This window comes from Populus trichocarpa, chromosome 4 (assembly GCF_000002775.5).
Source record: "Populus trichocarpa isolate Nisqually-1 chromosome 4, P.trichocarpa_v4.1, whole genome shotgun sequence".
NCBI lineage: Eukaryota > Viridiplantae > Streptophyta > Magnoliopsida > Malpighiales > Salicaceae > Populus > Populus trichocarpa.
In genome coordinates, this window is record NC_037288.2 from 7,319,451 (window position 1) to 7,335,447 (window position 15,997).

A 15,997-nucleotide genomic window follows, 5' to 3' on the forward strand; every position below is an offset into this window, starting at 1 on the left:
CGCACTAGAATAACATAGTATTGATCTTATAGCCAATGAGTCAACTTTTTTTTTTTCAAATCTAAAAGAATAACCTAATTACACTCATAAATATTAAATTGAAAAATCAACCAAACAACAACCACTACTTTTTTGTGTTCTACTTGGCTTTCTGGGTTCGATTCTATTTCTTTAGGAAAGTAAAATCCCCATATTCATCCTCAACTTCTCACTGCTTTCATCATCAGAAACCCAAATCACCAACCAACTGCCACACCAACAAATCCACACAAGTGCAATTTTTGGTCACCTGATCACCCCTGCAAACTTAATTGTTTATACTCAATTTAATCTGGGTTTATTATTTTTTGTTTAAGATCTAGAGATCTGAGCTCGTTAAGTTGTAATCCTTAATAGATCACATATAGTTCCAATAATCTCACGTCCCCGAAAGACATTGTTTAATTTGGTGATTTGTGTTTAGAAAGAGAGAAAATGATGTGGATGCAGCTAGGGTTCTGAGAAAAGAGAGAAAGATAAGCCGGTATATGCTAAGGGTATTTTAAGGGTATTTTTATTAGATAATAGCAACCCTGTTAATAATTAGATAATTTTTATTAATTTTTTTAGCAATGATATTATATGCTAGTGTATATATAAAGTTTAGAGTTAAAACTGTAATTTTTCATAAACTCGACAGGTAAATAATACCCAATTTCCACATCTCGAAGAAGAAATATATAACATTAAGTCAGCAAACTGAAAAAAATGAAGGAAGGTGCTTCTTTCTTGCAGCAACAGATAACGTTGTCAAACTATGATGTCCTCGGTTTTGAAATTTCAGTACATCGTCCTAGAGTCACAATCGGTCTAAATTGACAAACAATTTTGGACAAGATTCTACTTGTTTTCAAACAGAGAAAACAGAAGACTAGGTAATGGTTTTCTCAGTCAAGGGACAAGCGGATTAGCATTAAGAAAAGCATGCAGTTATGAACATCATTCTCTACGAAAACTACAACAAACCAAGAAAGCTCAATAATAACAGCTAAAATCATCCAATTATACAAGAAGACAAGACGCAGTTACATGCACAGAAACACACACCACTGTTAAGAACTAAGAACACGCACAACTGCCCAATTCTACGGATATGTAGAAACAACATAGTCCATCAATTGTTATTACCACTAATGGAAGGAGATGCCTAATTCTGAACACTCACTTCAGTCATAGCAGCAGCCTTCACCTTTGGAGGCCGACCCCTTGGCCTTCCACTACCTGTTGTCATTGGAACTGCTGAGGTAGCTGTAGGTGTTCCGGTTATTCCTCCGGTGGGTCGTGCCATCTTGCGTGGCCTCCCTCTTGGCTTTCCACTTCCCGCAGTGGTAGCCTTCGGCTTCACTGGCTTTGGTGGTGCATTTGGATCCTTTGGTGGACGACCCCTCGGTCTGGCGGGGGCCAGGTCTGCGGGTGGTGCAAGTGGATCCTTGGGCTTTGGGGGCCTACCACGACCACGCCTTGGAGGAGCATTGGGATCTGGCTTCATGTAGTTGTTTTTCAAAAACATTAACTCTCCGGTATCCGTCATTCGATTGAGGTGGTGTGCGAGGAGAGCTGTGTGGCCAGCCGGCAAGTTCCCGTGTTTTGATTCAATGTATTTCGATATTGATGTCTTGTTAGAGCCACCCGTCTCATTCAATGCTGCAATGGCTGACCAAATCATCTGAGAAAAATAGGAAAAGAGCCATCAAAATTACAAAAATCAATTCCTTGCAAAAGGACCAAAAAGAATACATGCCACCAACACGGTGAGATTGGAAGGCTTATTTTTGAGAACTATGCAATCAATTATGACCTCAGAAGTTCCCTTTGGATTTTTTTATGTAACAGTTTTTTTTTCAATAAATACCAGAAAGGGACTAGAACTAGAAGTGCTAAAAACTAAGAGAAAAATGGAAACCAAAGATACAGAAATCCCTTTTCCCTTTGTTTGGAAAATAAAAGCATAGAATACTAGCAGTTAATATAAAGAAATTCAAATGCATTTAATCTCAACTGTGATAAGGAAAATGTAAGATGAGGATTGCATGAAAATGGCTTTATCTTAATTTTTTCAAAAATTCCCAACCTTCTTAATAAATATTTAAGCACATAACGCTGGAGATTTAACCATGATGCTTCAGAGGCTGTTAAAATTCATCTCAATAACACCAAGTGAAACAGTGTTTTTTTTTTTTTTTCACAAGCAGAAAAGTACTTCTCAGAGTTTCTGCATATTAAAAAAAAAAAAACATGCTAAATACAGTCAAATTTATTTTTTTTCCTTAACATATATATGAACAGGGGATTTCAAGGAAATAGGTTTCTTGAATATACTCTTACAAAGAAAAAAAAACACCACTCTTCTATTTCAATAACCCAAAATTTAGCATGAACTGAGTCAACAAAAACCAAGCCTAAAAAGGGGGGGAAAACCAATTCAAGCTTTGATTTTTAAATGGCATAACCAAGTCAATGAAATCCAAATCCAAAACCAAAAAAAAAAAACTCTTTGATCATAACAAAATGCAAATGATGATTTAAAGAAAACTGAATTTCCCAGAAAGTTCCATTTTTCCCCTTTAATATGAAAAATTCAAGCAGGACTGGAAGCAAAAAAAAAAAAAAAAAAAACTAAAAAACACAAGCTCAATCTTAATAAAGAAATCTAAATCAAATAAAAAAAAGGGTCTTTATCATCTTCCTCAGAGACCATTTTCTCCATTTCAAGCATCAAAACCCAAAAAATCTATATAAAAAAAAAGAAGCTCAGTGAAGTAAGCTACGCTATTCAGAACTAAAGATCAACAAGAACAGTAAAAAGACAGAAACTTTTCCCCCTTTTTTTGTATAGAAAGGGAAAATAGAGTGTGAAGTTAAGTACCTCAGGGTAAGGAGGGAGTGATGGAGGCTTACTAATCTCCTCAGCTGCCATTAAATTCCCAACAAAATCGAGAAAAAGTTTGAAACTTTAAAGTCCACGCTCTTCACTGAAGTGAAATAAGTGAGTACCCACAAAAGGAACTCTAACAACAACAACTGTTTTTTTTCAGAATCTTGTAAGAAATCACTATTTCTTGATCTATATTGCTAAAAAGGATATACCACAAGGGTTTTTTTTTTTTTTTTGGTTTAGGAGAGAAAATGGATGGATGGTTAGGATTGTTTAATGGATGATGGTGATCTAACGGATGAGAACGTGTCATAAGGATGTGACTTAGATTTGATGACGTGGCATGTTGTGAATATTTGTGGTATTTTTTATTTTTTCCATTGTTTGATTTTATTTTGTTATCCTCATCGTGGCCTCTTGTACTAAAGAAAGATGTAGAATGGAATGGTCCCATGCCTTCTCGAAGAAAAAACAATGGTGAGAATCAAACATTTTGTATATTGTTTGTTCAAGAGTTTTTTTCTTTTTAATAAACTAATATTAATAGATCTTTAAAGATTTTTCATATTAATTAGTATATAATCAAAGTTACCAATTATATATAAACCAATTCCCGATAATAATTCATGTTAGTATCATTAATAAAAATCTATTTTATGTTATTAACACAAACATAGCAATAAATTAAATTAAATTAAATTATATAAAAATAAACTATTTAGAATTAAATTAATAGTTTTACCTTGTGTCTCTAATTTAGAAATCAAACGTTTAGAGTTTTACTTTAAAAGAAAATACTTGAAAGAACAAAAAAGAAATGGAGATTTTTTTTTTAAAGGGAGACCTTAATTAGGCTACGGCTTCTTCTTCTTCTTCTTTTTTTTTTTTTTTTAAAAGGGAACTTAAATGCACAGCATGACATACCTTAAAAAGACATGAATAATTTGGAAAATAGGATATGATTTTCAGTTTTTTACAAGAAATAAGGTTTTTTCATGTTAAGAAATTTCTTACACTCACTTTGTAAAGGAAAGTGGTGATTTAATTTGTATTTCCTATATATAAGGTAAAATGTTTGAAAATGGAAAAAAAAGAAAAAAAATAAAGCCAGTTTATTATTCATTTAGTAGTATTTAATTAATTAAATTCATACACAAAACTACCAAAATAACCCAAACAATTTAATTTTATAATGCTTTCAGCAGGATCATTTTAATATATATAACCCACAAAAACCTTGATTTTCAGCAATAACACAATATCTATCTATGTATGATGATTGTTCTTGACTGGGAGGGTTAATCGACACCCCTAGCTATAGAATGGCCTCGTCCATGAGGGTATCCGTGGGACACATGTCCGGAACCATACGATGAACATCTAGCTGGAAACTCGATCGCCTCCTCCTCTCAAACCCAAAGGAGTGGATGGCTAATTATAATTAAGATACAAATAATTAACTGATCAATCTGGAAACGTTAACTAGGGTAAATCTTTGGACGTTTTATCACATAGTTATAAGATCTATGGGATCAACTCGATCGATTTAAGTTTAAGTTCATCGGCTAGACAGATTGACTTGGATTATCTTAGGTTTTTTGTATCATTTAGACGAGGAATTAAACGGATATCCGAGCGAAGGGGGTGAGTCGATGGGAGTTGGCCATGCCCACCTGCTAGCTAGGGAACAAATCACGCATGCATTTACGATAAATGCTCATAAATCAAATGTCAAGGTCAACGTAGGAACAAGATTTGATGCAACTATAGGAGACAACCCGTATGCTCTGCAGAAGAGCTTTTACGTACGGAGGCCTGGAAGATCCCTATGAACTATAGCTACCGGCTGTTTTGTCGGTCTAATATGGACAAAAAACCAACGTGCCCATGACATGCATCGATCCCCTTTACAACTTGAACAGTAATACGTATACTACCTTACTTGTAGAAGGGACTTCGTTATTTTACTGGTCTAGATTGCCACACTAGAGGCTCAGGTTCATCATTATCTATTTAGTATAATCGCAACAAGAGCATTGAATTAATCGGTGTTGATTTGGGTTAATAGTGTGATGGTTTCTTCTTTGGTCAAATAAGAAAAGACTATCCACAGCTTGGTTGAAAATATTATAAGAAGCCTTGTATAACCTATTAAGAGACAACAAAAACCATGAGTACTACAACTCAACAATGGAACCAAACGTGTTATTGTCACCAACTATGGTGCCACCATCACTTCTCTCTTAATTTGTCCCTGGCAAAAATGGTTCCTTCTCTCTCTCTCAGTATCGATCTATTTCAGTACATTTTGTGGTTTAGTTTCTTGGATTGATCTTTGTTTTGTGTTTGAAGGGTGGAAGGTGTGATGACTGTTTTGTTTGATTTTAGGGAAAGTTGCTGATGTTATTCTTGGTTTTGACTCAATTGAATCGTATGTGGTTAGTTTCATCGACCCTTTTGTTTTAGTGTGATTGTCTTTTTTGTTTGCTTCGGCTGCAGAAAGTCGTGATTTTGACAGTTTTTCATGGGAAGTTTTGTTTGGTTTCTGGGAGAATATAGAAGTTTGGTGTATTAAAGATTGATCTGTAAGATTAAGTTCTTCCCCACATACGGGAGTGCGCCATTGTCAAAGTTAATTTTTTTTTAATGTTTTTAGATTATTTAAATGTTTTAATATTAAAATTAAAATTTTAAAAAATAAAAAATAATTTTTTAATATATTTCTAAATTAAAAATACTTCAAAAAACAATTTTTACCCTCCTCCCAAATTTATTGCGTTCTCTCACACGAAGGTTACTAATAATGTGTCCTTTTTTCTTGGTTTGTGTTTGAGCATAAAGGGAATGTGGCCTTTATTGGTTCCATTGTAGGTCGAGTTGCAAACATGATTACAGAGGGGAAATTGAATCTCAATGGGATGGATTACTCTTTGTATGTAAACAATGGGCCAAACAGTCTTCATGGTATGATAAAATTAATTCTTATGATTTTCAATAATTTATGAATCAGTGATATAGTCTTGGCATATTCATGTTTTTAACACACACTAGTTATGTGTAACCCATATTTTGCTGCAGGTTGGATAAAAAACAATTTGAAAAAAAAAATTATTTATAGCCAATAAAAACATGTTTTAAATAAGAAAAAAAAATGTCGAACAATGAAAACAAAAAAAGAAAATAAGTTAAAAAACAATGTCAACCTGTGTTAACTTGTTAAGCTCGTGACTCGAGTTATTTGACCAGAGCCAATAAATTTGAAAAAAACTTAAAGATCAATTATCAACTAATCAAATGTTGAAGGATAAAATTGAAAAAAATTGTTTTAAAGGATAAAAAACTGATGTCAATTCAAGTTAACATCTAACGTTTGTGATCTTATGGCATGGGACTCGGATAATCGCTCTAGAAAATATTATTATCCAAACTATAGACTAATAAAATATTGATGAATGAGCTGAGAAAATACATTTAATTAAAAAAAGGATGGAAAGGGAAAAAAAACAGTTAAAAGAATGAGAACAAAACTCAACATAAAAAAAGATAAAATGACAAGGGATAAAATTGCTTAACAAAAATCTGTTAGAAAAATAATATAAAAGAAATAACAATTAAAAGAATGAGGACAAGATCTGATATAAAAATGAAATTAAATAAAATCTTAAGGGATGAAATTGAAAAGAAAAAATAATTAAAAGAATGAAGACTACATCTGATATAAAAACTTTATCAAATTAAATTTCAAGGGCTAAAATTGAAAAGAAAAAAATAGCAACTAAAAAAACTAAGCGTCAAATCTCATATAAAAATCAAACAAAACTTAATCTAAAAAACTAATAAAAAAAGGATCCAAAACAATCAAAGATTAATCAAAAGAATTAGGACTATTACTGAAATAAAATTAAAATAGGAGGACTCTTTTTTTCTTTTTTTTTGCTTGACCAACATGCATTCCGAGACCATGAAAGAGAAATAGAGGGGAGAAAAACTCGATTGCTGCCAAACTGCTAAGAACCACTATACACGCATCAGCCCAATGGAAGCACTACAACTTGTCAGATCTAGTGACATAACGATCTGGCCTTTTTGGTCACTAAAGCGTATTCCATACACCACTTGAATGTGACAGCTCCGCCCCATACAGGCGCGTTCTCCCAGGATGCCTGACAATTTTTATTTATTAATTTTATACCTCTAAAAAGACTAAATTAACCCTCATTCATATTGTTTATAATGTAAAAATCAAGAGAAAAAAAATCTAAAAAGCCCTTAGATGGTAGGTAGCCTATAAAATTTCGTTCTAAAGGCATAAAAGTAATTAAACGGTATATTAAAAATGAATTTATAGAAAAACCCTTCAATTTTAATCTATAAAATTATGGCTATAAGGGTTTGGTAGTAATTATATCATGCAACCAAATATAAAATAACCGAAAAACCCTTGAATGCAAGCTATTTTTTGCTTTTCTTTTAAGGGTATTATAGTATTTTGATTGTTAGTTTTTTGTTTGAAAAGCGTAATATGACCAACAAAAAACAACAATAGCCATTGAATCCTTATGAAAAGACAATCCAACCCGGCAAACCAAGGCTATTTTTTTGTGAGTGAAGAGTAAAATAGTCATTTTATTGCAGTTGTAGAATGTGTGTACATAACATTGCGGCGTCAGGATCAAGGAGTCGCCACCTACTTGTTTGGTTCAGGATCAATAGGAGATCCGGGTGGACTGGTCTTATCTGAAATTTCAGGGTAAAAGACTGGTTGTGGTTATGAAATGTATTAACACCCCTAGTGGATCTTACCTAAGGTAAACTGTATTGTATGGTTTGAGTGTGGTTTAAAGGTGTTGATGGGTTCTTAACTGGTGGTCTGTCTATGGCTCAGAACAAAGATTTACGCTCATGAATACATCTGGCATTTCAAATTTATTATGGCTCGTATGTCCAGGTAAATTCTTATAGGAAGAATTCATATAGATGCCTTAATAGGGCTTACCCATCCTAGAAGGTAAAAATGTTTTCCACAACTCATATATTATGGTGAAAAATACTCTCAATTAAAATTGATGAATATCCAAAATAATTCTGAGATATTGAATACTCGTATGTTTTCTAGTCAACTCTTGGTACTTGAATATCAGCTTACTGGTCCGACATTTCTACCAGAAAGTTGACTGTTAATTTTCAGGAATTAAAGTTTTTAGGATTATTGAAATATTGACCAAATTCTTAGGGAATTTTATAAACTTATTATAAATTCCAAAAAAAATGCATAGAAATTTTCTAAAAACAATGGTAAAAACCATTTCTCTCTTTTTTTATATAAATAAAATGCAATTTTTATAAGGATTTGGTCATATACAACAAGCAAAAAACATTTTTTTTTAAGGCCAAGTTTGGCAAAAACTTATTTTTTTAAAATCAAAATTGTCAAAATAGGCATATGAGATGTTTGCCAAATACACTTTTTTTTTTTAAAAAAAAAAAAAACCTTTAGCAAAAATATTATTAGTCAAATAGAGTCTTAACCTTTGACCAAATTTTGACCCGATCAAGTTGACATGAAATCATTGGTCTGACCATAAACCAAACTAAAGACATTGATTTGACCAAAAAACTAAACCAAAACTAAAATTAAAACTTAAAATGAATCAAACTTAAAAAACACAAAAATCTTGGACATAAAACAGATCAAACGAAGAAAAAAAAATCAATAACAACTTAAGAACATGAAGAATATCCAAGGTAAACCCAACAACATGGATCCTAAATCAGACCAGATATAATCAAAACAAAAACATTGACATGTTAGAAATCATGCAAGGATTCCTAATCTAGTATCCATTCACTTCGATTATCAAATAATCAACATGATTTTGTCAAAATTGGTTTCAGTTTAAAACCAAAACCTTAGGATTAAAACACCCTAAAACTTGTTATTGATACAAATAAACCTTAGATTATTTACTAGTTAAGTTTCTTAAATGGTATAATGTAATGAATTGATCCAAAAATTGGTCTAAATTATAGGGCTAAGATAATGTTCTTTCCAAGAACATAAAAAACACTGCCTTAGAACCCATAAAAATGCCCAAATATACCTAGCACTATCAAACCCCAGAAAAGGTCTTTTAGGCCTCTAAACATACTGTTTTTGGTCCTCACAAATCACATTATCAATACCAAGCTTAGTTGAATAAAAAGAACTAACAAACAACATCAAATCATCAAAATTATGCAAGATGTTCCAATTTAAAAAATTGTGAAGTCTGAGCATCTTATATCTACATGCAATTTGGATTCAAAATTGGTTTTCTAAATATATATTGATCATGAACAAGCCTTGTAAACCCAGGATTAATAATATTTCTTCACAATGCATTCATCAAACTAACAAAAACTAAAAACAAAATTCTTTTATAAAAAAAAACCTAACTAGAAAGCTTTTATTACATTGAAAACATCAAACACATAAAAGAATGCGTTAGAAAACAACATCAAACCAAGAAAAAAATATATAGCAGCAAAAAAGCAAACAGAACCCTACTTTTGAAACATTCTAAACTTCATCTCCATGTTTGTAAACATAAATGCATACCAAATAACAATAAAAAAACTCAAGCACGCCACATAGACTCCATTTTTAGATTATAAAGTATACCTTCAAGCCCCTAGAGTAGCTACTACCCTATTTGCTTTCCTTTGTAAAGTCTTATTTTCACAAGCTTGTTGGCCTTTCAAAGCTTAAGAAATCTTTGTGCTAGGTTCGTGAACCTTTACACTTAACTTCTTTATCAAGATTTTCAGGGAGTATTTATAGGGTTTTAAGCTAGAATTTAATCAAAGATTGATCCTCCTTCATCAAAGCATGACCCTCTAATCAAATTGAAAGAGTTTTTGGATATGTTTTATAGTTGTGAGCTTTATATCAATGTTGGTTTTAGAATGGTTGTTTTGCAACAAACTTGATTTTTGGAGATTTTGGTGGTTTATTCAAACTTGGAGACCAAAAAGCTTGTTTTTGGCCTTTGGATCTTAAGAAAAATATGACCAACCTTTGATAAGAACCCACTAAGAAGGCTTAAAGTGTGAACACACGAATAAGATTATTGGTTTTGTGAAATGGGTATCTCAGTTAAGGCTGCCTGAGTTGATCAATTTTAAGGCTTCGTTAGAGCAACTCCAATGTAAACATCATCGAAGACTACCTGAAATTGGTAGAGGAGAAGCATACCTTTCGATTGGATCTATTCTTTCTCAATTTGAAGGCCTGTAGCTCCATATTTATTCATTTGAAGGTGCCAACTCGTTCAGCCGAGAATCTGAAAATATAGTGATGACTGATCGGGGACAAGATATTGTTGAGTTCGTTAAAGAAAATAGTATATAAACATTTGATATGAATAAATGATCTTTATAGAGGGGGAGTTTTTCAGTTGAATGGTGATTGTTACAGCCCTAGAGGTGGTCGGAGACGCCACATTCATTCGTCTAAAAGTGTCTTCTCAATCAACCAAAACTGCCAAAGAAGAAGCTAAACAGTGGCCGAACGACCTATCGTCTAGGTTAAACCCTAGAAACTATGATTTTTCATTTAGGATTTGAAAATTTTCACTCTAGTCTTTATTCTTTTAATTTCTTTTAGTTGCACTCATAATTGTCTCCTAAACTTTTAATTTCATGCAATTTCACCCCTGTCAAACTCAATTGCCAAGACTAAAGTTGATCGCCGATTTTATTTTAATTCGTGGTTATGAAATTGTGCATTTTTACCCTCAATTAATCAACAAATTTTAATTTCTTTAATTTGGCCCTTGATTTATTAGGAGAATTTGTTCACAAATAGCACTGTAAGAATCATTCAACCCCATCAGAAATTGCATCATTTTTCATTGATCTTGTTGTGTTACGTGTATTGTGTTGTTATAGGAAGCTAGTTCATCCCATAGACCCTTTAATTTCGTGTAGTAGATAGAAACCGAGAGTTGTTCTTGCCGAAGACAAGCAATGTCTCACTGAATTTCAAAGATGCAAGGTGCATTGCTTTAGGAGAATCGCTCATGAAGATCTTCCCAAACTTCATGGGCGGTTGAGTAATAGATCACACTGTTTGAGATTTTTGGACTATAATTTTTGACAATCCAGGAATGAACCATATCATTGCACCGAAACTAGGCTACATAGTTTTCATGATTAATTTCTTCCGAGGGGGCTTTGATTGAGCCATTGACAAAGCCTAGTTTATTCTTGGAGTTTAAGGCTAGAGTCATGACCCTTTTCCAAGTAGAATAATTGTCTCCATTGAGATCAGAACTAATCCTAGATGATCTGAATGATGAGTGAAATAAGGATTCGAGAGATTTGCTTTTGAACTATCCATAGAAGTCTTTGTTTTTTCTGATAATTTTCTTGTTTAGGAACGAAAGGAAGGGTGCGGTGCTAGGATTTAGGATATTACTCTGCTTTGATACCATGTAAATATAAAGAGAAAATTGAATTTGCTGGAATGATTGTATAATTGATCACATCATATATTTATACAAAGAGACTTACAGTCATTCTCACAACTTAGAAGTCAATTACTACCTTATAGTTTATCATCGTATAAGTTAGGCTTTACAATTGAAAAGTTAATGTGTACAGATTATCTATTCCTAATATATAGCTTGTGAGATTCCTAACAGTTGTCTGCTGATTGGATCGCGTCACCTCACTAGGACAATGCCTGCCTTCAAATGGAATGTGATCCATATACCACAAACATTCTATTTGGAAGAACTGCAGACTGAGATGAGATAATGCAGTTTGATTGGAAGCTAATATGCCTGAGAAAATAGATTCCACTGAGGATTGAGTTTTTTGCAAATCTTGCCATACATGAATTACCATCTGAAAACATCTTAGTTTTTTTCTAAATTCAGGGCTGATTCTTCTTCACTCAGCATGGGGAAATTCAATTGTTTTACATGTAATACATTGAAGATACAGAAAGATCTACTAATGAAATAAACAAAATATGGTTGCAATTTCTGCTTTTAGTCTGGAAATGTGTCGAAATCTCAATATTGTCATGAAAGGGAAGTATAAAAGCAACAAAAAGCATTAATGGCAACCACCACTCACAATTCTTGACACGGTATTTCAACCCATATGACATAACAAATGCAAAAACCTGGAAGGAAGGCTTAATCCTCCTTCCCATCCCTTTCAACCCTTCCCTGTCTGAAACAAAAGAATATGATCTGAAAATGGTAGATATAAACCTTAGTCTACTTTGCAAGTAACCTAACCTATGCAATCAAACCAGGTATGCTTGTGCAATCCTTCTGGCCCTTCTCCTTTGCCTGGGAAAAGGCTGCTAGGAGGAGATACTGCAAAATTTTGGGCTTACACCTTTTCAGTAGAGCCCAAAAGAGACCATTTAGAAGTTGGTGGCAGACTTCAGTTTTTGTTGTATGTGAATATCATTCACTGACCGAAACAAACTAAAGACCAGGAATCCTCTGTTCCATCAGGAGATATCCTGGCATTCTGCAGAAAACATTAAGTTCCTCGAACTCTTGGGCCTGCGCTTGATGTGGAGTAAGTTCCCCTTCTCATCCTTGAGAAAGGGACCTGGATTGTCAAACAAATATACTGTGTCGATATTTGAAGTCCTGCTGTATTGTTAAACTTTGTTAAATGAGATTTTAAATTAGCTTGGAGCTAGGAATGACTAGCAAGAAAACAGATAGAACTTACCTCGTCTCCTGTTTCATGGTTGGTAGGAGGAACTTTACTTCAGAGGATCCTCACTAAAGCTTCAGAGGATCCTCACTAAAGCTCCTCACCCGGAGTTCCACTGTCCTAAGATCACGCAGATGCTGCAAGATCTCTTGGAGAAGATCCATCCCCTTGTCTCCCTTCTGTATTGAACTCATACAATGCTTTAAGAACTCCCTGTCTGCTTCAAGAGCTTGTAGCCTCTCATAAACATGATCTACCTCCTCTTCAATGGCTAGTTTTTTGCCGTCTAGATCAAATTCGGGAAGCAAAGAGTTTTCCATTTCAACAAACTCAGATTCAACATTTTCATCGAATATAAACCCTTCTTCAGTCTCATTATCAGCAGCATCATCCAGAAGAGGAAGGAGGTTCTTTGCCATGGAATTCATTGTTTTCCTCTCGGGATAACGTCCATCCTTTGACGTTTCAATTGAAATCCCATTTTCGTCTGGAGTGCTCATTTCATAGCTTTCACCGAATCCTTTAACGCTATAATTTGAGGAATGCTCTCCCGAATGCGCATCCTCAATATCGTCATTGTCATCCAAATGGAGTAGCTTCTCCTCCAAAACCTTGAGCTGATCTAAAATTGACAGCCTCTCTTCCTCAAATTCAACCAGGGAATCATCTAGAGCAGTCATCTGCTTCACACAATCCAGTGCTATTTCCTGCAAATTTACAACACCATCACCTGAAGTATTATTATTACCACTTTCTTGGTTTCCAAAGCTGCTGCCTCCATCTTCATCCCTTGCTTCACGATTAAGATCAATAGATAGCTCATCAAGATCCTCTGTGTTGCTGCATGTAACAGAAGAAGTTCTACTTCTTATACTTCCATCCTTGATTCTTCTAATCTTTCTCAGTTTTTCTTTAGCCTCATAGTCCAAAACCTTCTTGCGATACACTTCCAACTCTTTCTCAAGCTCTTGCTTCTCCTTTTCTCTCTTGATCATGAGCTCGTTTAGAAGTTGCAAGGCTTCCTGGTCATATTCAGACTGTTCTTCCATCATCCTCTGGTATTGCAATGCTTCCATCTGCATTGCTGCCTTCTCTTCTTGAAGCCTGTTTATCATAGCCATAGTCTGGTTTGCAGCTATTGCAGAGGCACTCCTCTCTTCCTCTAGTTCTGTATATAATGCTCCGAAAGCTTTTCTTTCAGCTTTAAGAGCTGTTTTCATCCTTTCAACTGTAAGAACTGAATCGCCAAAATCCATCTCACTTACCACACTTCCGTCTAAGGATTCCTCGGTCCCTGACTCTCGCTTCTCGAATAGCATAAGCTTCTTATGCAAGTAGTGAGCACTGTCAACAGAAGTAGGTGTCTCGGGAAACTTCTCCTCCTCAGCTTCATTAGACTCCAAATGTGAAGATAATATACCCACTTGGTTATCATCAGCTGACAACATTTTTTCTCCTTCGGTAGTTATTTCTGTGTCGTTTGGACCTAGTATAGCAAAATCGCATTAGATTTACTTCTTGTTTTGCAGATCGTTGTAATTACATTGAGCAAGCATTATTAGAGTAGGTAAGATATGGAATTCTGCTTACCAAGCTCATTACTTTCAAGGGCATCTGGGATCTCAGCTTCATTGTCGGTTTCAGAAGACTGATCTTCTTGCAGGCATGGCAATCTTGTTGATTCTTGAGCTTGATTGGTTCCAAAATCAGAAAGCTCTATGAAGTCCTTGGATTTGGTTTGATCGGTAAACAAGTTGGAGCCATTAATTTCTTCCTCATAAGCTGCTTTTGATTAGATAATTGCACAACGTTGGTTAAGCTAATAATGTTCATGAAAAAAATATAGATTGGACAAGCAAATGAACAGTTATTCTATACCTGGAAGCTCATCTGGTTCTACTGTTTCTTCCATGTCAACACTGTTTCCACCAAGCGATAATGTTAGAGCTTCTTCTGGAGCAGTAACTTTTTCGTGTTCCTTGGCGTCCAAATCTTTTTTCATCTCTGTGAAATTTGAAACTGAAGATTTCTCACAGCAATCCACTGCTATTCCCATGCTTTCAACTTCTGCATAACTTGTCATTTCTTCTTTATTCATTTCATTGTGTAATGCAGAATCAGAAATTCCATTTTGATGAATTTCCTCTGCAGGATCTTCCTTTAAGTTGTATGGTTCTTGATTTGCAGTGGTTGATGAATCAATCAAATCAACTGGGATCAAGCGACTAAAGTCACAGCCAAGATTTCTCTCCAAATGCAGATTGATGATTTCAAGAGAATTATCTTTATCAAAACAATATTCAATCATATTGTCATCAAATCCTTGATGAATAGAGTCCATACCATACGAGTCCTGCTCCATAATGTGAGCTTCCTTTTCATCATAATGCAAGTTTGATTCAGACCTTGAACAGTCTTCCCCCACTGCATCTTTGAGGCAAAAACTTCCGACTTCAGATAGCATTTGATGTTCATCTGTGGCCACTTCATCTTCCTGTTGTCCTTCTCTATCATCTCTTTTAATCTCATTGCTGTCTTCATGGTCAGTATAATGTGCCAAGCTATCAGGTTTGCTTATTTCCTTGCAGTAAATTCCATCCTTTTCATCATCCATCTCTTCTACGATCAGATTTCCTTTCTTGCTATACTTCAAAGCTTCCCAGGAAGGCTTGAACAGCAGATAAGGAGGGTAGACATTGCTGTTTAAACTCTCATTGCAGCAAGAACACCTGACAATATTTTCACCATTTGCAATAGCATCCTTGCTAACCCAAGAAAAGAGAGCAATTCTCCTTGTCATCCCACCAGACTGATCGCTGTGATTTGGCCGAGAAGCCAAGCAGTCCATGCACATATTCTGTGTTTCAGCCAGTTTTTGATGATTTGAGCAATAACTCAGTTTGGAAATCTCAGTTGCATGACTCTCACACACAAGATCTCTATAAGAGTAGGTGTTTTTTCCGGGCTCCAACACATGATCAATCCTGGAACACCAAGGGCAAGGCTTTTTAAGACCGAAGTATTTGGCAAATTTGGTTATCAGATATGTGAACAAAGAGTTGAGGAGTAGAAGAATGATCAAGACCCATTCAAGAACTGCATACACTAGAATTACAGTGAGTTTGTGTGTGTTTCTTTGCAGCATGGTTGCAAACTTGTTGCCTGCCATGGTTTCCTACTCTTGACTTTTGTTCTTCACAGTGACCAGACACGGAGGGAGAGAGAGAGAGAGAGAGAGAGAGAGAGAGAGAGAGGTTAAAGAGGAAGGGAATGAAGAATGTTTCTGTTGTTTTGACGAGGCAACAAAGGCTGAGTTGTTGCAGAGAAGAGAAGCAGTGATGCTTTTTCAGAATGTAT

The 15,997-nt window shown here is 34.6% G+C and overlaps 2 protein-coding genes across 7 annotated transcripts; both read right to left on the reverse strand.

The window, feature by feature from the left end:
- Positions 1-995: 995 nt before the first annotated feature.
- On the reverse strand, positions 996-3,130 carry LOC7487391 (HMG-Y-related protein A). The gene is made up of 2 exons (XM_002305177.4): positions 2,906-3,130; positions 996-1,705 (listed from the first exon to the last, which is right to left on the reverse strand). Exons 1-2 carry the CDS (start codon positions 2,954-2,956, stop codon positions 1,187-1,189), a joined length of 570 nt encoding a protein of 189 aa, XP_002305213.1. The 5' UTR covers positions 2,957-3,130; the 3' UTR covers positions 996-1,186.
- An 8,281-nt stretch (positions 3,131-11,411) lies between these two features.
- LOC7487390 (myosin-binding protein 3) lies at positions 11,412-15,997 on the reverse strand. 6 transcript variants are annotated; one of them, XM_052452538.1, is made up of 4 exons: positions 14,519-15,997; positions 14,231-14,425; positions 12,656-14,126; positions 11,412-11,739 (listed from the first exon to the last, which is right to left on the reverse strand). In XM_052452538.1, the coding sequence occupies exons 1-3, from the start codon at positions 15,807-15,809 to the stop codon at positions 12,709-12,711; spliced, it is 2,904 nt and encodes a 967-aa protein (XP_052308498.1). In that variant the 5' UTR covers positions 15,810-15,997; the 3' UTR covers positions 11,412-11,739; positions 12,656-12,708. The 6 variants fall into 6 exon arrangements, with proteins under 6 accessions (XP_052308498.1, XP_024455786.1, XP_024455785.1 ...); XM_024600018.2 differs by lacking the exon at positions 11,412-11,739 and adding an exon at positions 11,932-12,529; XM_024600017.2 differs by lacking the exon at positions 11,412-11,739 and adding an exon at positions 11,932-12,570.

Bases quoted from the DNA above. Each gene is read 5' to 3' on its own strand.
- LOC7487391 (XM_002305177.4), bottom strand. From the start codon at position 2,956: ATGGCAGCTGAGGAGATTAGTAAGCCTCCATCACTCCCTCCTTACCCT. The intron at 1,706-2,905 runs GTACTTAACTTC...TATTTTTCTCAG, and splicing joins CACTCCCTCCTTACCCTGAG to ATGATTTGGTCAGCCATTGC.
- LOC7487390 (XM_052452538.1), bottom strand. From the start codon at position 15,809: ATGGCAGGCAACAAGTTTGCAACCATGCTGCAAAGAAACACACACAAA. The intron at 14,426-14,518 runs GTATAGAATAAC...TCTAATCAAAAG, and splicing joins AGAACCAGATGAGCTTCCAG to CAGCTTATGAGGAAGAAATT. The intron at 14,127-14,230 runs GTAAGCAGAATT...TTGCTATACTAG, and splicing joins CCTTGAAAGTAATGAGCTTG to GTCCAAACGACACAGAAATA.